Below are 24309 nucleotides of genomic sequence, written 5' to 3' on the forward strand. Positions count from 1 at the left end.
TACAAAGTTGACCAAAAATGAAAAGAACAACATACAGTTTATCAAAAATAAAGTTCATGATAAAAATAATGACATTCTTTCACTTTCAAATTTTAGTTTTTTTTTCTTTTTTACAATTTTAAAATAGTTTCTTTTTCCACAAATTTATTGAAATGCTGCTAAGCACACACACCAATTGAATTGCAAATAATTTCAATTATTTATAATTATCATGAAAAATCTGAAGACATTACTTTTACTCTCAATCATAATCAGGTGCAACAAATAAAATTAAGTATTAAGTGAATAGAAGATATCTTAACCAATTTAAAAAGTAACATCAAACATTTAATAGCTATTCGTAGTGATCTCTTAATATAGAGAATTAATGCTATTCAAAAGATATTTTTAACTCTTTTTAGCAACTAGCAATCGACAAAATAGAATGTGACGATTTCCCTTATACATAACTTTCTCGTTTACAAATATTTAAGTCACTAGTTTCTAATGCTGAAAATCAAACAACTTCATGGTAGAATTTTAAGTTAATGGGTTGAAAAATGACAGTCTATTTTTAAATGGTTTATTATTGGAAAGATTGTTATTTCATAATAAAGAAATCCTAAAAGAAAACTTATAAAAAATTCAGACATAAACTGTTTGTATCAATATGATGTCTAAAATAAACTTTCACAAGAATTAATTGCATAGTCTAAATTGTTAATCATGTAGTAAATGAATCATCAGAATTATAGAATTGTTTACTTTGCCTTGCTAATCATGAAAGGTGTTAAAAATGTTGATTTAAAGTTGGAAAAAATGAAATATTTTGTTGGGTCAATGAACAGAAGAAACTACGAAATAGAAGATACAATATATACATAAAAAATTATAACTGTGACTTGTTTAAATTTATTTAAAGTGAACTAAATTAAGTTGTATTGCTTTTAATGTTTACACAGCATAACAATATTTTGAATAAATTGATACTACTCACTAATAAAACTCTGCAATACTAATAAACGCAAGAAATAATCCTTTTGGGGTATAGAGAAGATATTGCAAAAACATAAAAAGTGTCACTTGTTAAATTTTTGTATCATAATAAGAATGGATAAATTTTTTCTCAAGAAAAAAGTTATTTTAAAAAAAAATTCATATTGTTAAGTTCATTTTTTTTTTTTTTTTTTTTTTGAAGGAAAAGAACAAAAAACAATCTTGTTTTTGTTGTTTCAGAACTTGTTATTCCAGCAAAAAAATGAGATAATTAAAAGCATGCGAAGACAGTCTTAAAACCTATAGCTGCACATAAGTAACTATTCAAATATTTTAAATTTTTTTTTCTAACTTTGAAAATCTAAATCTTGCAAATTTATGATATAGATCAATAAAACTTGTACACTGAAATCATTATAAATTTAAAGACAAATTATTATGGCTATAAAAATTTATTAGTAAACGTAAATATAATATCCAAGCTAACTTAGCAATCAATATTGAAATTAAAAGAAGAAATTAGGTAATTAAAAAATTTACTAACAATTCAACCAAATATTGTTTTTGATAGTTTCAATAAAATAAAATTTTCAAGCATAGAAAAAAAAAACATTTTAGATTACATGGTAAGGCTTACGCTAATATATAAATTTTTTTTAAAAAACAAAGTGTCTTGTGCAAACTAAAACCAAGAAAACTAACACCAACACGTGCAATAATCAATTTACAAACATGAATTTCCCAGAGTAACACAAACCACATAAAATATTTGTAAATGCAGCTTATCAAATGCATTTTTTTTTCATCTAATAATTAATAAAATTTGTTTCTAAACTTCATGGAACTTATAGAGAAACTTATTATATATTACATGAATTAACAGGAGTAAAATAAAAAAGGCACTAGATCCATGTTTTCAAGAACAATAGCAAGATTGGCACATTTTTTAAAAAATAAATATTTTTTGTTTAGTAAATGACGTTTTGACTTTAGTCAATATCAGAATGTAAATTGGAACTATACCAATAAAGACTAGTTTCACTGTTTTACACAAATATGTAAATTACGTCACAAAAAAGCTTTTATGTGATATGTAATTGGTAGATCATTGCTCGCTCACACATACATATGTATGTAAAAATCAAGTTTCTATTTTACATTAAACATATCTGGAATACCTTCTATCTTTTCATGCCACTCATATACAACATGATTGAAAACAACATTTAATAAAAAAAATAATTAAATCTTACAAAGCAAAGCACTTTTTGTACATATAAGTCTTACTTCATATAGAGCTAAAAATCTATATTTTCTTTTACTAGACATTTTCCACAATTAAATTTCCATTTACTATACAAAACAAATAACACTAATGAAAAGTGATTTATTTCATTATTGTACTTCGAATTAAAATTTCAGAAGTGAGCATTGCAATCATTAGATCAAAATTTTCAAAAACATTTAAAATGTGTAAAGCAAACAGTTTTAGTAATTTAAACTAAATTAAAAAATTTGATTAATTTTTAAAAATCTAATATAATAATGCAGATTATAAAAATCACAATTTTAACAGTAAAATGTTTATTTTTAAGATATTTTAAAAAATTCAGAAAAAAAATACAACAAAATAATATGTGATAATGGAATCGTGTAACAATAATATAATTAACTAAAATGTAACTCATTTTCATATTCAACAAATTTTTAAAAAAATTACAGAATTTCATTTACATTTTGATAATAAATGGAAACTAGCAGTAGTAAGTATCTCTAGTAAAATTTCAAAATATCACAAACTTATTGGTCATTAAGATAAAATTGCACAAAAGTCAAGTCACAGAAATTGGTTTAATGACCAAAACCATTAAGAATTTCCATAAGAAATTTTTTTTACAAACAGTACAGAATTAAACTGCAGATTAAGGAAGAAATATTTTAAATAAATAAGCTATAAATGAAGCTTATACAAAGTAACTATAAACTATTTGTTAATTGTAATTATGAATTTTTAGAAAATTTAGTTATTCTTCACAAGGACAATACTGTAAATGAAAAAAAAATCTATTTTTATCTACTTAAAAAAAGTTTGCCTGATTTTATGTCTAACTAGGGCAAACTTTTTCTCATTTTCCATTCTCTGGTCTTCCAACCCTTTTTTAAAAAAAAAATTCATTTCCTATCCTTTCTTTTTCCCTGTGTTGGTTGTATTTCTCAACCAACAAAGGGAAACCGCCTGAGCGAAATGAATTCTTCCAATATGCCTGTAGAAGCTTAATAGCATAATAAATATGCATCTATATTAAATAGTAAAGTATTTTGATGATTAAGATTTAGCTTTTTAATAATCATAGAGATTGCCATCATTGTAACTGGATTTAGAATTTTAATTAATCAAGTCAAATATTTATATTATACTTTAAATTACTATTTGTTACGAAAATAATAAAATATTTTGTAAGATTTATTTTTCAAGTCCTCAAGTATGTATTGAAATGCTAAAATTTAATCTGCAGTTTAAACCTAAAATAATTCTAAAGAAAAATTTGTATCACAATAATTTTAAAATGTAAGATTTTTTTTAAGTACCAATATTAGGTTTTATAAGTATAAAAATGACAATTTAAACCAACTAAAACCACAAAAAATCACTATTTTATTTAAAGAAATTTATTTACTTTAAGAGAACTTAAGTCGCAAATAAAATAAATAAGAGTATCAAAATTAACATTTAAGACAAAAAAAAAAGACACTGACAATAAGACTTCAAAAATATTTCACACTTTCAAGAGAGCGAAAGCTGAACTACAATAAGTTACAATAAATAATTCCTGGAATAATTATCACGTTCATGAGTACGAGAAAAGTTGAAGTTTCCACATAAAAAATGCAAATGGCAAAATCATGAGCATTCATCGTTCTTCATTGGAAGAGAGTTTCAAGCTGTCTTGCTGCAACAACCTTTGTTTGTATTCAACATAAGCATCCCACCTTGCTTTTCCATATTCCTAATTGAAATGTTTCAGTATCAATGTTTTGTTAAAATAAAATATTTCAAAACATTTTAATGAATTTTTACAAATAATACAAAAAATTTAAAGTTTTACAATCTTACTTTTAAAAATAGTGTATATTTTACTTAATTAGTATTACTTACCCAGTAAAACACCTGAACATAAATTCAATGGACAAGCTTTTCTATTTTTTTAACAAAAAGAATTATACTCATTATATAAATAAAAATTAAATCATATATTTCTAATAAAGCTATTTTTTCTATCATTATTAAAAAAGAAGAAAAAATTATGGAAAAATGTAAGTCAAACATTTTTTAATATCTGTTTATTCTTTGAAATAATAATCATTAAATAAAAGAGTAAGGTCATAAATGTTTCTGAATGAGATTATGCAAACTAATATACTAATAATATAACATTAAATATATAGCGAGTTTTTATAATCAGTAAAGAAAATAAAACACAAAAATATACTATTTAAATTAGCTGCAATATTTGATTGAGATGGATAAACTTGAACATAAATTATAATTTTTATGTTTATTATAGTCTTCAGTTCATAGTTATAAATAGCAAACAGATATTAAATTCAAATAGTTGTGAATTATTTTTTAATAAAATGTAACTAAAAAAATTTTTTGAAAGGAAAAATTTATAATTGAATTTATTTAAAAACAGAAAGTTTTTTTTTTTAAAAATTAAAATAATAAAATTTTATGAAAAAAGTTAATAACTTTTTGCTATAAAATTCATTTCATTACTTAATAGAATTACTTATTTAGATTTCCAATCAAGCAATTATCTGACTAAACCTTATCTTAAGATAAGTAATTTTTCAGAAACTAAGCAATTTGAAGAAATTTTTTAAAATATACAAAGTCTAGGAGAACTCTTCTGCTATAAAAAAAAAATAGCTTTTGCTCTTTTATTCAAAAGTTACTTATAAACTTAACAGTTAAAAGCATTTCCAAAATTCATATTAAATTATTTTTTTCAATTCTTAATAGGTATAAACAAATATCTGACATTCTAGAATAAAATACCAGTTATAAATTTTAAATCTATTCACAGAAACTTTGTAAGAAGCTTATAAAATATAATACAGTTGAATAAGAAAAATAAAAGCATTTAAGATGTGCAAATTCCAAGGCAAATTGTCATTTGAAACAGTCAAACAAAATAAAATCAGACTTAAAATTAAAGTAAGAATTAAGACATCTTTAATGAATGAAACATAATTCTCTATAGTTATCAATATTTTTATTCAGCTCTGTACTTTTGAATGTTAAAAACTAAATCTGTGGAGTTTTCACCAATTAAAAATATTTGATGTTATTAATCAATTTTATACAGTACAGAACCCGTTATCCGGAAATCAGTAAACCGGAAAACCAAAAAACCGGAACGAAATTTGATAAATTTTCCCGCCATTTTTTTAAAAAAAAATGTTTTTTTCCTTATAAGATTATAGGATTTCTTTTTTGAAAGATGTTTACCTTACCATCATTTTGGAAACAATCATTAGTGTATTACTTCGTTTTTTCAAGATTATTTCCAAATATTTTTTTTTTAGTTGGGTTTAACAATAAAAAAAAACGGCTTTTGTAGCGATTCAGAAAACCGGAAAAATCAGTTATCCGGAATAGCGATGGTCCCGATCGTTCCGGATAATCGGTTCCCTACTGTATTACATCCTCAATAAAAACAACTTAGCCACATCTGAATATATATTGAAACAAACTGTTTATAAAAAGGGGCAGAAAAGTCATTAAAGATTATCCCATCAGACAATCATGGAGAAATAAAAATCTTTCATTTAAATAGATTTAAAAAAATTAGGATAGAATTTTATTGTGTTTAAATTTAGCCTATTTAAAGATTCTTTACAGGAAATTTATTACAATACAACTTGTCAAATATTTAACTAAAAAATAAACACTTTTATGTGCAATAAAATAAGCAGGTGCAGTTTCAGGAACTAAGAAGTGGAGAGGATGGGGTAGCAAATGACAAAAAGAGGTGATGGCAAATGAAATAATTTTTTTAGTGGCCACCTTATTTCTACTCGCCAAGTGGCGCTTTACTAGAAAGAATAGTCCCTTTACTAGAAAGAATCTATTTTATTATACCATTTTACAGAAAAAAAGTTTAATTCTTCTTACCCAATAGCCAAACTGAATTTGTGAATTCTGAGCATTCACCATAGCCCATAAAGTCCACAAAAAATGAGAAGCCAGCACAAATATTGAAACTTCATGTAGCACATGTTCTTCATTATTGACTTCATCTGATATTTCTGTGTCTGCACAGCTGCTTTCAAAATTTTTCAAATATGAGCGAATAAAATTCAACTGAAAGAATAAGATTTTTATTAATATTTCACAAAAATTACCTGGAAATATTTTGTTACTTTGAGTTTCATTATCATTTGTAATATTCAGTATGTTATTATTTAGCTTATTATTCGGTACATTATTATTAAGCTGTTATTAAGTACCTTATACTTTATTTTACTTAATAATATAAATTGAACAGCGAACTCAATTCTGAGTTTAAGACTTTAAATTCAACTCTGTAGTCTTGTAATTTTAAACCAAACTCAGAAGAAAAGAGAAATTCTGGATCAAACATTTGGATAAACTAGCCCTTGTGAAGGACATTTTGATGGAATTAATCCGCATTTGCTTCACATTAAGAGGAAAACCCTGAAAACCTCTAATGGTTAGCCTGAGAGCAAGGGGACTCTAACCCATGATCTGTTTATCACTGAGGATATTTTACGTCAACACTGTGGTCAGAATGAGCGGGGAGCAGAATTAGTATCAGCTTATTCGAGGCGAACGCTCTATCCCCTCAGCCACAGCTCACATACATTATATTGTAAGAGTATTGTACTTAACAGATTATACATGTAAGAATTTAAATATTTTTCTCAGTTTATTTATTTATTTATTTGTAATTGTAACATTTGACATGAGATCATTTATCAGAGTAAAAAAAAAAAATTTCTACACAAACTAATTAAGGAGAAGCAAAAAAGCAGGTGAAAAAACGTAAGCAAAATATAAAGTTAAAAATCGGCAAACAAGAGGGCTAATAGCCACTCTCTAATCCTGCAATATCTATCGTAGAGAACTCTGGTAACTACTGGACATGCTCTAAGATGTCTAGCATCTATTATTTGATCAGTTTAGCAGAGGACACAGTTTTTAAAATAGACAATTCCAAATTTTTCGAATAATTACTTAAGTTGTTACAGATTTTAAGTTTGATGACGACAATTGTGTACAGTCTTGAAGAATCTGGTACCTATTCAAGAGTTTTTCACAAATTTTCATCCTTAAAGTGTTGAAATATTTTACTTTAATAGCTCTCAAATTATTTAAACTTATAACTTTGTAATTACAAACAATATGAATAAGAACTATTTTATAAAAACTTGCATCAGCTTTTCAAACAATTATAAAATAAGTAAGTAAAATAATCATTTTAATAAATAAAGGACTGAAATAAAATAATTGGAAAAACAATAAGCAAGAGATAAAAATTGTTTTGGCCATCTTATTAGTGTTATCTCTACATATATGTATAAATTATAAAATAAATAATCATATAAACAGCTCAAAAGGTAATAAAAATAAAACATTAACAAAACAAAAATCTATTTCGACAAAATTTATTCAGACGATTAACAGGGTACAAAATAAGTAATTTTCAATGTCTAATAACATATTACTCACTTGCTGACTAATTGTTGGATATTCCTCTGATTTAACAGTGAAATGAGGATACTCTAAAGATGAATAATCACAGATCCACTCACAGAAATGATTAGCTATATCAAATGCCCTAAAAAATAAATAAAAAACTCTTTTTCAATAAAAGCTTGCTGATAAACAAATACAAAACATATTTCAATCAAGAGGGAAATAAAATTATGACAATTGCTAACAATTGCCAATAACATGATCAGCCAGAAAAATGTTATTAAATATATGTCAAGCATAAACTTTTTTTTTTTTAAATTTTCCCTGTTAATATTTAAGTGACACGAGTAATGTTTTAATTTTTTAAAGCTTTTCATTTTGTCCTCATCTCTTTCATTTTTTTAATCTCAACATTATAGAAAATGTAATTAATCACTTTGTTGCAGCTAAAAATTAGAATTTCTATAAGGTCAGTTTTCTATGTAGACAAAAATATAATTACGTACATTAAAAAATTCACATAAGATTTTGCTTTAGAAACACTAACATGGATTATTTCAATCTAAAACAGAAATTTTTATTATTCAATATATATTTTTATTTTGTATTACAATACAAATCAGTGCAACAGTTAAAGCTATAAAAAAAAATTTATTGCTTAAAATGTAAGTAAGTATCAGTTCTAGATTATTTTTTTTACTTTTAAGTAAGTAATTTTTGAAATTATTGAATCAAAGTTACAATCATGTAAAAAAATGTAGAAAATACTGAAATTTCTTTAAATTATTTTTTGTTTTCTAACAAAGTTATTTAATTCAAGCTTTTTATAACATGGCATGACATTTAAAAAAAAGAAAAGGATTTATTTTTACTTTCATTTCTAGGCATGAAAATATTATTACAAAAGAAAAAAAATACAAGATGTCAAAAGACTAAACAAATAATAAAAGGTACCTAAAAATTGTACAAAAATGGTAGGAAAAGGATGTTAGTTTATTTTTATAAAAAAAATATTAAAAAAACTTTAAAAAAAGCTTAATAGGTAAGTTAGAATTAGCAAATTTTGATTTTGAAAATTAAAAACCCAAACAACTTGTATAGTTGATAACATACCTGAAGTTATAGCTACAATATTCAAAATCGATAAACACAATTTTATCTTCATTAGCTGAATTTGTCTCAGGAACTAGAATGTTACCTAAGTGGGAAAGGCATTTTAATTACTAAGAATAAGTAAATATTTTAAAACAGAAAAAAAGTTTAATATTGACAAGTATATATATATATATATATATATATATATATATATTAAATAAATTAGGTTAAGACGGAAATCAACTGTATAAGACAATTTCTAAATGAGTGAAAGAATATATTAAGAATGTATACCTTCTTGCAAATCATTGTGACAAAACAGAACGGGGGATTTAGCTCCCATCAGAACTGGCCTAGAACAAAAGTTGTCCAGTTAAATAAATTAATTAATCAGCTTATGAAAGAGTAACTTAAATTTTTATATTATATATTATCCTCTAGCTCATAGTCAACTAAAACATTTATACTAATAGAGGAATCTCATTTAAAAATTAATATTTTAAATTACTACTTTAAAATCCTTCTACCTCAACCTATTATTCTTTTTTCAAAGGAAGCACTCTTATTTTGCTATTTCACATATTTTTAACTAAATTGGTTATTGTAAACTTATAAGAAAGAAAAATTTTACACTTAATGAAACTAAACATACAAATTATACTTAATGCTTAAAATGTATAATTTTAAAAAATATTATTACACAGATAAAATAAGCTCTTATAACGTAAGCAGTTTGTTATAAAGAAAGAAAAAATAACTTGCCTAAAAAACTTACATGAAAACCCCCGTAATAAAAAAAAACTTATTAATATTTAAGTCTGCAACTAATTGGTTAATTATTAACTGAAGGTAAAAAGAAATTGTATTAACCCCTTAACTGCCGCTGGCGTATACATACGTCTCGGCCAGACGATGCGCTAACTGCCGCAGGCGTATATATACGCTTTCCTGAAGTACAATGCGTTGCATTGTGCTGCTATAAATAGAGCTACACCCCCCGACTTGAGCATGCAGTAAAATGACCTTGAAAGTTTTCACCAATGGAAGTGTTTGCAACGAATGTATGTATTACCAATTTCAGAGGAGGGAAAGGGGGAATGATAAAGGGATGTGTTGGAAAAGTTATATCATAATATTTATTGCTTGTGTGTTTCTATTTGAGTAAGGTCAGGTTTATTCTTCTTTCGCTTTCGTTTCCCGTGTATATTCGTCGAGAATCCCGCTATCAGTGCAATGAATGTGATGTTGGTTTATGTGTCCAACCATATTTCAGGATTTATCATACATCAGCTAAGTTTCAACACCTTTTAGATAGTATTTTTATTCTTTAACTTAAGTTTTGTATTTTCGTTTTTTCCTTTTTCTTCTCTCATGAAAGTAAACTGTTTTTAAATTGCAAAGCGTGCATCTTTCCCCCCCACCAAAACACCGCGTAACAAAGCACACTTGAGTGAAAAATGGTGGCACTGGGGAGTGAATCATGTAAATTTTACTCGGCAAGTAAGGGGTCAACAATGAATTCACTAATAACAAACAGAATATAATATTAAAAAGAAATTTACATAAAAAATTCATACTTTAGCCAATTAAATTCTTTTTCCCAGTCTACAGCCAATAACTTCATAGCACAATTCTTTTGTTCTTCATTCAAATCATCTAACCTAATTTCATGCTTTACAAACTGTATCCAGCTATAAGAAATATGAACCAAGAATGAAACATATTGTACACTAAATTATTTTCATGGTAAAAAGTGTACACATTTTCATAAAATAATGAATATCTATTTCAAATTCATTGAAAGTAACAAACATTATAAATATTAAAGAACATTTCTTTTAGTTAGTTTAAAACAGTTTCAAAAAATATTCAAACTAACAAAATTTAAAATAACCTGAAAACACATGTTTTATAACCCAGAAGAGGTCATCAGGTCATAGCCAATAATAATAAATACAAAACTTGGAAATAAACTGAGGTATAAATTCATACACAAAATGATGAACAAAACTTATTTTTTATGTAACCAGTTTAGAAAATATATTAAGCAAATCAGACTGAGAAAAACAGGCTGATCCCCCCATAGAAAATCCGATCTTGCAGGATTAAAATAAACAAAGACACAAATTTACACAAAATATATATATCTTCATACTTAGCTTTGTTTCTTTCAGATGCTTTATTTACATTTGTAAGAAATGCAAACAGAATCAATATTTTGAATCTTTGAAAATCGGATAGCAACACGCAAACTTTCAAAAACAATCAACTAAAAAATCATAATAATTCATCTAACAGTGATATCAATGCAATTAAAAAAAAACATAAAATTAAATTACTGTGCAGAAAACTTGTTTTCTTACCTGCATACAGTACCTGAATACTAATTATATTTTACTACCACAAAAATTTTTGTCAACAACTCAAGCTAATGTAGCAGTCAGAATTACTCAAAATTGTGTACTGAAAATAAAATAAAAATGATATTGCAAATGACAAAAAAATAATTACTAATTTAAATTTAATTGCTTAGTAATTTTTTCCGTCATTATGCATAGCCACATTACTCCTTTACTTATATTACCAGACTAATCAATCCTTTTTTTAAATCTTATTATAGAATTTTTAATCAATTTTTGCAATTAGTTAAGAATTCCATTATATTGTTTAAAAATTAAATATTTCATTTTTATTTTTTAGAAAAATTCTGTGGATCTATTAATAAAATAAAACATTAAACAAAATTATTTTTACTTTTTCAAAAGCTACTACAATTAATATTTTATCTCTAATGATACCAAATTAATGAATCAAAATTAAAAATCTGTAAGTTAAAACAGATATTAAGTTTCAACCTTTTTTTGCAATTAAATTTTACAGGAACACAAATTTAAATAAATGCTTTTTATAAAAATATTTTTCGAATTAACATTGTGAACTTAATGTATTTTTGTATTAAGTATGTAATTAAATAAAAATTTTGAATTATTGAATTATCAGATAAAAAATGCACTAAACAAAATTATTTCTTATTTAGTATTACTTCAAAAACTATTCTTGGAAATTTTTAATGTGAAAATGAGCAAAAAGTACCACAATTGCTGTTCAAATTATAAAATTTAAGAAGCTTCTAGGTATAATCAGTAAGTTAGTCAGTACAATTGTAAAAAAATCCAAAAGTCCAATATTAGATGCATAAAAAATTAATTAGGGAAAATTCATTTTATGCTTTAATTTATAAAAAAAATATTAAAATTATAACCAGCTGCTTTGAAGGTTTTCACTTAAGAAGTTTCTTGTCTGTGATGTCATCATGGAAATAATTTAAGATGGCAAGAATCTGGACATGCAGTCAGACATCTTATCTGCAATTAGCAGTTATATAGCATATACACAACATCATCAAATACTTTAAAAGTGCATTTTTTTGTAAATTTATCAAATATATATTTTATTTTAAAATTTGTTTGCATAAATATTACATTAATATCAGCTTGAGCTAATCACTTACATTAATTAACCAATGATTTAAAAAAACACTTATGTTTTTAACTTACATTTAAATGTTTCATATAAGAAAATATTTGGTTTAATAAAGAATTCTAAAAAAATAGAAAGTTTAAATGGAAATACATAATTGTACATTTTTACAGTACCATACAGTTTCTATTGATTACAATTAACAGACATTTTCTATAACAAAATAATTATTCAAAATAGAAAAATTTACTCAAAGAAAATAAATTACAGTTATAATAGGAATAATATAAATGGAGCTGGTTAACCTACCAATATTCTTAACATTTAGCAAAAAATTGTTGTTGATAAGTTTTTAACTAAAAAAAAGCTATATCAAACTTTTGGAAATCTTACAGCTCCAACAAGCAAGACATGTCTAGAATAAATAAAAGACATTCATACAAATAACGCAATTCATAAATGAATCATGTAGGGAAAAAAAGAGATAAATAATAATTCAATCATAGAAATTTTTATTACATTCAATTTTGATATATTGCAGTTATTCCTTTTTTAACTATAATATGGAATGACTTATGGTAATTATAAGCAAATCAATTTAACATAATTTAAATAGATAAAAATCATTGTTGATCAAATAATTTATTTTTAATATTTTGAGCCTCTTGAAGTTGGTATTCACATCAAGTGTATTTTTTTTACTGTAAAGTATATGATGCACCAGCATAATTGCTAACAAAACAAAATATATTCCCCCCCCCTTTTTTTTTTAATGTTATGCTGATTCTTATCCTATACCTTATCTAATATTTAATTATTGTATGCTTGCTAAAATTTAATTTAATGTACTAGTTCCTAATTGTTTAATACATTGCGTTTCCTAAATCAATGACTTGAAATTGAATGCACAGTATATATGTATAAAAGCAAAAACATGCACATACTTACCAATAATATCTTTATACAAATAGTAATTAATGTCAGAAGTATAAAATGATAAAAATAGAAAGAATACACAAAAATAATAAACAAATAATCTTTCATAAGAAGAGAATTCCTAAGCTAATAGTTAGTTTTTCATATTTCTTATTTTGAATTTCTGTTGAATCTTTGACAAATTTTAACAGCCCGTTTGAGTGATCTGCTTGTCATGCCAATAATACTGAATTAATGAGATTGCAAATCAATAAAACTAAAACATAGATACTATGTAAATAAACATAGATATAAATAATAAAAATATTCTGAGACGTATCTTAAAAACAAATCCATAGAAAATGTTGATGAATTTTATTTTGGAGCAACCTTAACAAGGTGGAACAGACATACATGGTCAAAATAGGAAAGGTAAAATCTTTACAAATGATTAAGGAAATCAGATATTTTGGAAAAACATACGCTTACATTGACACAGGTTAAAAAATTAAATGAATAAATAAATAATCATGATAATTTTTGGGCAAAACATTATTACAAATGAAATGCTCTAGCATAAGCAAAAATAGTATCTGTTGACAAAGAGATAAAGATGAGAAGATTGGAGCTTAGTGACCACATAATAAGAATACACAGAAGAAATTCCTAGAGTTTATTAATTACAAAGGCATTGGATATTAGATTGGACACTAGAAGGAAAAAATTGATGGGCATGCCAAAGATTAACATGATCCAGATGATGAGAAACAGAATTAAATTAACAGAATTAAATTAACAGAATTAAATTATAAGATATTTATGAATCTAAAATAATTTGCAACACAAAACTTACTTTTTCATTTTGTCAAAAAGCCATGTAGGCTCTTTATTTATAGGTACATTTAGTGTATGTACTTTTGCTAACTTTCTGGCAATTGTGGCAGACATTTCAGGACTTTTCAATTCATCACATGTCATTGCTCGAGCCTTGAATGGAAATAATATCATTAGAATAAATTGTGAGATACACATAAAATAAAAAGAATTAAAAAAATAAGACTGAGTATTACAATATTTAAATTGAAAAATATAAACAAAAATAACTAGAAAAAGAAAATATTCATTGATATATTTAGCAATTAAATTCAATCAAATATTTAATAACCAATATTATTCAAATACTATTTTATTAAAAAAAAAAGAACATACAATAAGACGTCAAATAATGTTGTAATGAAATGAAGTATTAAATTCATTAACATTAGTTGAAGTGAAAAGGTAATTTATTGATAGAACGTTATTTTCTAACGAAACTCTTAAAACTGCAAATTAATTGCTTTCATTTAAATCTATTCGTAGTCTTTCCACAACTGCAGATTATGCAGGTGATCTACACTTGAACAGAAATACAACTATCTTAAGTAAAATTAAAAATGTAAACATTTTGAATAAAATTAGCTAAATAACTTTCATCACTAGTGGATTATCTTCTGAATTTTCAAAAGGCATTAATATCATAATTTTGAATACAAGAATACATGTTATAGACGGGAACATTTATAATCATAAAGCAAAATATTGCTAGTTTTTTTATGAAATTCGTTTTATTTTTATTTTATTTACAGAATTTGAAAGTTTAATTTATCATAAAAACATATGATTAATCTCAAATGGAATTCAAGAAGTCAAATTTTCCAAAAACAGTTCAAAGTCAAAAAACTAGTGTAGTTTAAAAAAATTTCAACAGTAAGTTTTTACACTAATTGAAATACTAATATTTTACAGATGTCTTCAGTACCCTTGAAAAAAAGTAGAAAAATAAAATTTGTGAAAAATATTCGTCACAGTGTTAATAAAAAAAAGTATTTATTGAAATTGTGCATTTATGCACGTTTGGCTGAAAATGGGTTAAACCAATAAAAAAATAATGTAGAAATAGAATACATGCACCTTCATTTATCAAACAAGTTTTCTTTAAACAGTTTTTACAGAGGGAATCTACGCCTAGGTGAGAAATATATATGTTATTAAATTTGCATGATTGCTAAAGTGCCAGAGGATTAAATAATCATCTCCATCAGTAAGCTAGTTTAACTTTACTGTATTAAATAAGTAAATACAATAAAGTAAAAATGTTTATACATTTTCATTTTACAGTTTCTCTCCTGGGAAAACTTTAATTCAATTTATTCATTGTTCTTTATTTTTTATTTATTTATTTTTTTTCATTCGTTGCTCTTCTTTCAACCAATTATATCTCCACTAATCTACTTAGATGATTATATTATTAAAAATGTCATTAACAATGGTGCTAAAATCTTTGAATAAATTCCTAATTTTCTAGTTTTTGATTTAAGGCTTAGTAAAGAAAAGAACAGCTAATTATGCCAACGTAATCATCATATTTTTTCTTCTTCATTTATTTACTTAAATGTACTTACGGGAATGTATTCTTCTAAGCGTCCACCAGGGAATATGCCATACAGTTTTGGTCCAAGTTTTCTTTCAGACAACATCATAAAGATGACACTCTCTGTAACTTTAGCTTCAATACCTTCATGTATTTGTCCATACATCCGCATGAGAACTTGCTGTGGTTCACCAACAAGGGGAGTGTGTGTTTCTGGTAGAGAGCAGTAATACAAAAAATTGCTCATGCCACCACTAAAAAAATATTTGAAAGTCAATAAAAAAGATATGATAAAGCACAAAAGTTTTAAGAATAAATATGCCAAGAGTTAGAAAGACATAAAAAAAAAATTAACATCCTTGAAAGCAAGCACAATCATACTCGGGCTTCATAAGAAATAATTGATTACTCTGAAGATCCTTTACCAGAAATATTAATTTTGAAATTATTTTAATTATGATAAATTGATATTTAAAAGTAAAAGTAAAAACTTATTACAGTCAGGAGAAAAAGATAATGATTAGATATCAATTTCACACAATGAAATTGAGATAAAACATAATGTTACTTCAGTAGTTCAGAAAAAATAAAAAGTTATTTGAAACTTGATAAAGAACGTTTTTTTTTTTTTCAAGATCCATTGAATAACAGGGAACAACACTTTCATATTAAATAGTAAAATTATTACTTGCAATACATATATTAATTTTTTTACAATGTTAAAAATTGATTGTTGTTAGTATTAACCTATATTATAATACAGTCGTCCCCACTTAATTGCATATCGGATAATCCGGTTATAGGAATAAAATTTAATGGAACCAAATAATTTTATATGAAACTAATATTAAATTTCCTCCTTTAAATTGATATTTGTTGTTTCCAGTCCTCGCTTAATTGCAAAAAGAAGTACTGAAATGAAAAAATCTGTTTATTTTTAATAACTGTTTCACTAGCTAGAATGAAATTTTCAGTTAAGAAGGTAAGAATACAATAGGGGGTCACTTCAACAGGGACTTCCTGTTCATTTGTTGCTCTGAACAGATGTTAGGAGCATAATTTAAGAATTAATCAAATCTTGCTGGCAGTTATACATTGTAGTGATGTAGCGAATAGTGATGGGGCCGAATAGCCGAATATTCGGTCAAATTTTAGGCCGAATACCGAATATTCGGTGGCCGAATACTTACTTTTTAAATATTTCTCTTTTGATTGTAATTAAAGCAGGGTTGGGTTTTTGACGTCAAAAAGTGGTTTTTGACATGACAAGGGTATAATACTGGTTTAAACCGTCAAAAATGTCAAAAACTAAAGTTTGCCAAGAAAATATATAAACTTCAAAACTACCAACAGTTGCCATGCATTATATTGAAATTTAATTATACTATAGGTAATCAGCAGGTTTTAAAATATTTTTTAATTAAAATTAAGGTAAAATAACAGATTTAAAATCTCAGAAATTTATATTCAAATGCATGTGCATAAAAATTTTGCCCAAAATTTTTTTAAATATTTATATTTTGAAAAAAGAGAGTTGTTTTTTTTTTGATACTTAAGAAAATTAAACGTTTATTACTATGCATTTTTGACATATAAGGAACATATAACTAATATTTATAAGGAACTTACAAGTTATGTTGTATAAATACAAACTTGATACAAGTGTATGGAAAAAAAATTTAATGTTATACCGAATATCTTTATTATCCAGTATGTTAACTTGAATTTAAAAGTAGTTATATTTGGGAATAATGATAAATATAATTCATATTGTTTATTATATTTATTTATAATTATTACACTTATCATTTTAAAACAATTTTTACCTCTTAATTTTTTCCCCCACTTGCACTTGTATTAAAAATACAAATAATGCATATCTTGAAAGCAAGAAGTAATTATTCAACAGCTGAATATTTAGATATTCAACAAAACTATATAGTATTCAGCAAAATGAAATTCACAAGTATTTGGATTAACTAAATTTTCAGCATAGTAAATGAATAGGCTAAATATACTGTAAATCGACACTAACTACTCTGTGTATTTAACAGAAAGCACTTAAATTTGTATTGTCTTATGTTAAATAGATTATTAAGAAGATTTAAAAGAATATTAAAAAGATTTTTCTTTAAAAGATGTCTAATGTACAAAACTGCTAATGTTTATCTTTAAAAATGTCTAATTTTTAGTATAATCTATACTATACACTAAATTTGGTTATAAATAAATTTCTTAATAATATCACTGCAGATTTTCAATAACACATGAAAATGAATACATAATATTACAAAAGATGTGAGCTTTCAAAAGTACAAGATTTTGGTTACTATTCAAAATATAAGTGTTTCTTCAAAATTTTAAATTTATTTTTTCTAGAACATATTTAGAAACACTATCCTTTATAAAAAATATATAAATTTTATGTATTAATTAAATTTCACATATGAATATAGGTTTTTGACATTTTCGACATTTTTGACAGTGAGGTTTTTGACGTGACGGTTTAAACCATGGTTTAAACTGTCAAAAACTGTCACATGTCAAAAACCTGCCAACCCTGAATTAAAGTAATTTTCAAATTTTAAATTAAAAATGAAATAAATATTAACAAAATTGCTTTTTTAATCTTTGTATATTTAAAAAAGTTTTAACAACTTGATTTATTTTTTGTAATAATTTAAATATCTTGATGCCAATAACAAGGCAATATGGCTTTTATAAATCTAAATAATTAATAATAGCATATTTTAGCTTGTAATTTATATGCTATTTTATTTAAGATAAGAACTCATTACTTACTACTGTTAAATGTATTCTTAACTTTCTTTTTTGTCAGAAAAATTATTAAAACTCAGAAAATTAAGAACTTTTTAAAAAGTTTCACTTTTGAAATTTTAATTTTGTAATTAAATAATTTTCAAATTTTAAATTAAAAATGAAATAAATATTAAAAAATTTGCTTTTTTAAACTTTCTATATTTTAAAAAATATTTAACAACTTGATGTATTTTTGTAATATTTTAAATATCTTGATGCCAACAATAAGGCTTTCACAAATCTAAATAATTAATAATAGCAGCATAATTAATAATAGCATATACTTCATTAATCGGCCGAATAACTTCAGTATTCGGCTAGGCCGAATATTCGTTACAACTCTAATGCATTGCAGTGAATGAAGGGGTTTTACTCCTCTTTGCTTACTTCACTCACACATCAGTTAGAATGTAAAAAGGGACAGAGTGATTTGTTTCACAGTGAAGACTTATGGTCCCCTCCTGGGCGTCCTATTAGATTTGATAAGAAAAAGTTTCAAAAATCTAACACACTAGTGTACAGTGTGTCTTTCTCTAAAGTAGAATAATTATTGCTTACTCCAGTAAATGCAAGATGAGCATGAAAAGGAATGATTTGAAAGAATCGAAGAAGAAATAAATTTCAAAAATCACAAACTGAAATAGCAAATTAATTTAGAATTTCTCAACTTTCATGGATAAAAATAAATAAATAAATAAATAAAAAATAAATTAAAAAGACTGTAAGTATTTGAAAGGAATACGCAAATCATGAAAGTCTCAGAAAAAAAGTAAAGGGAAAATCGAGCATTGATAAATTGAGGAATCGAACAGGTATAAAAAGTCTTCAAATACAGATTTTTTTCGAAAGGAACAAAATAATATTATAGTACTTGCATTATTTTTTTCATTAGCATAGATTTATTTTTATATAATTTTAAATAACATTTATATTTTATAATACTAAAACACACAGTTTAAACTATAATTGTTTATTCATCATAAAATTGAGTTTATATATAAAGCAAAACACTACACTAGATACTATTAAAAAGTAAAATTTCGTACAATTTTTGCATTTTAAATTTAAAATTAATTGCATTTTAAATTTAAAATTAATTGCATTTAAAATTAAATAATCCATTCCCCTTTTAATTAAATAACTCTCTTAATTGAATAGTGTTAACTCGAGCCAATGGTATTCCTTTAAGGGGGTTGACTGTACATTCTAAAAAATAATGTGAGTGTTGTTCTTGTGTTTCAATGTCTACCAGATTTCAGTAATAGCAGACAGTTTATTTCAATTACACAGGGCTTTATCATTTCACGGGCACAATCTATGAAAGGGCATTAAAATCACCACTTAATAATATGATGCAATAAATCTCAATCTAACGTAAAATTTTTCAAAAAAGAAGCTCATGTATCAAGTGTTTTAAATTTAGTTCAAAAAAATAGAAGTCAGATAAAAACGTTGACCGAGCATTCTTATTGGACAGATGCTATGGACATAATTTCCTTGCATAAAGATCCTGATATCTTTGATTTTTCATCAGCATAAAACTAGTATAAGTTATAAAGATACTTCTGACCAGTAAAATATTTCTTTACCCTTCATTTGAAGGCAATATTTTTTATCATCCTTTCTTGGTATTCCTTGTTATTATTACGTTCATGATTTTGAATTATTATTTTTTTTTTAAAAAAATGCTTAAAAAATGAAAAAAAAAATGCTATGATATAACCTATTTACGCAAAATTCATGAAAACAAATTTAAATCTGTATCTAAACTTTTTAACCATTTTACAATTAACTACACCAGAATGGAAAGAAAAGAAAAAACTCGTTTTTTTTTAAACCAGATTTTTTTTTAAATTTAAAACATGAGATTAAACAATAGCTTATACAATAAATTAAAAGTGTTTCAGCTATTAGAAGGCATAATCATGAAATATTTTTCAACTACTAAATAATATTATCAATAGACAATAACAAAATATCTACTTTTCTACCATAAATTTTGCTAACAGGATAAAAAAAAAAAAAAAAGAAGAATTGGGTTTTTTTTAATATGCTTTGCTTTACATTTCAACTTAACAAGCAAATAAAAATTTAATATTAAAATTTTTTATTAGTTATGTGAGAATGAATTCACCTTTGTTTTCCCATATATAAAAAATCCCATACTTCAGCAGTATTTAATGTCATTAGTAGTAAAACATATACATTTAATTAATGATTTAATGATAAATAATAAATAGAATACTTTTGTTAATTTTTTAACACAATGAAGTTATAAACATATTAATTAGCTTATTACATTATTAACAGCATTAAATAAAATAATATAGGGGAGAGTCGGGTAGCCCCGCTCACTTAAGGAGTATTGCTTATATTTCTGTATAATACTGAGTAATAATCAACATTTTTGTATGTTTCTATTGTTTTATCATCCAATTAAATAATGCAAAAAGAATAAACCAAAAAAAGAATAGTTAAACTTAAAAAAATGGAAATTTAAAAAAAACATGTTTTTCAGCTCTTCTCAAAATGTGTCGGGTAGCCCCACCAAGTTACAAAAATTGTGTTTTTTGGCTATTTTTTCAGGTGTAAATGAGAATGACCAATGTATTGACAATAGATAAACCTCATTTATCATTTTTGTCACAAAATTATTTTATTTATTACATATTTATATACTTTTAGTGAATTCTATCATTTAATAACAACAAATGTCATACTTTTTATCATTATTAACGTATATTAATATATTATAATATTAATATATATTTACGTTAAATATTTAACGAAAATAATTTAATTTAAGTAACAATAATTAATAACAATAGTTGTTTTTCAATATAAACTTATTTGGTTGATCTCTTCTTATAAACTTAATATAAAATACTTCTTATAAAATTACAAATTCACTTTGTATTTTGATTGCATTCAAATGCTTTTGTAGATTGATTCGTTCACAAATAAACGAAAATAAATAAGTAAGCAAATAGCTTATCATAATATTTATGATTTCTTGATATTAAATTTAATTTGGATATATCAATTACATTTTAAAAATATTTAATTTTTCATTTTTAAGTATATAAATATATGTTTCATATAATATTAAAACATATATTTGTCGTTAAAAATGCATATAACATTCAAATTTGAGGCAATAAAATAATAATCTTTGCAACCGTACATTTATCGACGAAATAAAATTGGGCGGTGATACCCGACATTCATGTGAGCGGGGCTACCCGAAATCCAATTTTTTTGTAAATTTGTAATTACTCGAACAATTTTTTACATACAAACTTCTTTCTTTGTGCAAATTAAACTTAAGACTACATACTTTAATGCTGTATGTATAGAAAAAATTATTTTTTTAGTATTAAAATGAAGTTTAATCGAAACATTCAACCAATTTTTCTTAATTTCATGACTACTGTATTCAACATATCTTCAAAACTATTGTTTACCATGTTACCAGCTGCGTAAATATTTGAAACTTTGAAAGCAATCTTTTTTTAATGTAACAATTAATGTCCGATGGCCCATTGACTTGAAAAAATATTCTATACATATGAAATTGACAGTGGGCGGGGGTACCCGCTGGGCGGGGCTACCCGACTCTCCCCTACATTGATAAAATTTTAAATGAATCTTGCAAATTTTTTAATATTTTTGAATTATGCTCTTTTATATAAGTATTACATTTTGAAAATATAAGAATTATTAAAAACGTATTGTACTATGATAATAATTTGTTTACGTTGATAACAGAAATAATTCTAAAAATAAACTAAAAAAAATATATAATTCAGTACACAAGAAATGCCTGGTTTTATTAAAAATTTAATTTGACGCATTTTAAATTGTACTTAAAGAGAAAGATGGAAAAATCCATATTTGAAGTATGTACTCGTAAGTAACTAAACAGAAAGAAAAAATTATGCAAAATGCATTCCAACTTTAAATTCAATAAAGGCTATTAATGCTAATAAATAAAACACTATAAATAGTGGTAGTTGTAATTTATTTACATCAAACTAGAGCTGCACAATGGGCTATTGGAGACGGTCGGGGAAGCATCCTTGAGGATGATCCGAAGACAAGTCATCGCAATTTTGATCCTCTGCCGTGGGAATGGCCGTAACCATCTAGATCAGGGGTTTCCAACTTACATGAGGCCGGGGGCCACAATTAAAAACACAAATCAAATGGCGGGCCGCAACTTTATCAAAATTTTATGTAGGACTCTTTTATGTTTGAAAGAACATTCAATATTACTGTCAGACTTTTACCAAGTTGTACAAATTAAAATAAGAAGTAGATTTTTAAAAATATTTAATTGTTATTAATAATATTTTTATAAATATTAAATACATATTAAAAATTCGGGCTTTAATAACTTTAATGTGCACTTATGTATTAAACAATTAATGTGCAACAGATATCTAATTGTTCAGATATAAAACTTTAAAAAGGTCGGTATTAAAACTTACATAGTAGCACACAAAATGTTCAGTGACAAAATTGAGGTTTGTCTGCTGCAACCACCACAGAATAGATATTTACATATTAAATTTAAAATTTACAAATGTGTGTGTAAATATTTTCATCCAAAATGAGTGGTTTCAAAAAGTTAAATCGGAGAATTTCTTAGAGAAAAATTCTGATACACACTTGCTAAATTATATTCACAAAATAAAATAAAAAAAGAAATAGAAAAGAGCAACATACACGATTATTTTTGTATTTGAATAAATATTTTCTTGGATGCAAAACTAATTTTTTTTCACCGCTGATATATTAAATTTCACAGAAACGAAGAAATTAGGTTTTAATTAACGAGAAAAGTATTTAAAACCCATATAGAGTTTTTACGAAAATTGTCCGCACATAAATAACAACTAATATATTTTAGTTCGCGGGCCACAAAAAAAGGCTTCGCGGGCCGGATGCGGCCCCCGGGCCGCCAGTTGGAAACCCCTGATCTAGATGGCCTTTCTTCTAGGTGGTTATGCCAGCCACCGCGCGAAGTAGCGCAATTTACAGTAGAATAGTTTAAAGAGGACCTATACCGTACACCCTAGTTCCCATCGCAGGCTGATCAAAGTGGTCATCCGATCGCACACTAACCTCAGCCAGCGAGGCTCGACTTCGGTAATCTGTTAAGAACCGTGTCTTAATGATTAGTCCACTGCAGGACAAGTTATTTTGAAAAAAAGTAGAAAGAATAAAAGAAAACAATTATTTGTCGAATTAGCTTCCAATCGAAATTAAAATATCAATCAAACACAAGTAACACTTGATTAGAATTAATTTGAAAAGAATAGTCTGCATTAAAATTACTAAAAAAATTAGAAACTTCATGAAAAATCTTTTCCTTATTTTTTAAAAATGTAGTTTATATATATATATATATATATATATATATATATATATATATATATATATATATATATATATATATTATATATATTATATATATATATTTTTTTTTTTTACCATGAAATAGATATAAGGAACTTTATAGATTACTTTTATGAAGATTACGCTGCGTAGATGAAATGTGCATATCATTCAGTTAATTACTTATTATGAAGGTTACACTGCGCAGCTAAAATGTGCATATCATTCGGACAAAGTATACTGCAGGGTATCAAATATTTAGAATATTATTTTGTTTAAAAACATGCAGGAGTTTTAGCCGAGATTTTTTACGCAGAAATTTCTTTATTATCAAAAGTTCCTTTGCAGATACATTGTTATGTTATCTCTGCAGAGATTTCTTAGCGAAAAATTATACACTTTCTGGAAACTTATATATCTTTCAGAGAATACATTTTGAAATGCTGCACCTGTACGAATGATTGTTTTTGGTGTCAGATTTCGAAAGGAA

At 25.1% G+C, this 24309-nt stretch overlaps 1 protein-coding gene across 3 annotated transcripts in view; it reads right to left on the minus strand.

Moving 5' to 3' along the window:
- Positions 1 to 3145: 3145 nt before the first annotated feature.
- Positions 3146 to 24309, minus strand: part of LOC107440480 (choline kinase alpha) — a 48902-nt gene continuing 27738 nt past the window's right edge. For all 3 annotated transcript variants that reach the window (XM_087157308.1, XM_087157309.1, XM_087157310.1), the window contains exons 3-10: positions 15631 to 15853; positions 14043 to 14176; positions 10372 to 10485; positions 9089 to 9147; positions 8813 to 8897; positions 7733 to 7841; positions 6155 to 6343; positions 3146 to 3983 (exon numbers count right to left, since the gene is read on the minus strand). In XM_087157308.1, coding sequence (XP_087013434.1) covers positions 3888 to 3983; positions 6155 to 6343; positions 7733 to 7841; positions 8813 to 8897; positions 9089 to 9147; positions 10372 to 10485; positions 14043 to 14176; positions 15631 to 15853 — 1009 coding nt within the window. In that variant the 3' untranslated portion in view covers positions 3146 to 3887. The remainder of the gene's footprint in view (positions 3984 to 6154; positions 6344 to 7732; positions 7842 to 8812; positions 8898 to 9088; positions 9148 to 10371; positions 10486 to 14042; positions 14177 to 15630; positions 15854 to 24309) is intronic.

The sequence above is a fragment of the Parasteatoda tepidariorum genome, chromosome 2 (assembly GCF_982258835.1).
Source record: "Parasteatoda tepidariorum strain Cologne lab strain chromosome 2, Ptep-v5.0, whole genome shotgun sequence".
Classification (NCBI taxonomy): domain Eukaryota; kingdom Metazoa; phylum Arthropoda; class Arachnida; order Araneae; family Theridiidae; genus Parasteatoda; species Parasteatoda tepidariorum.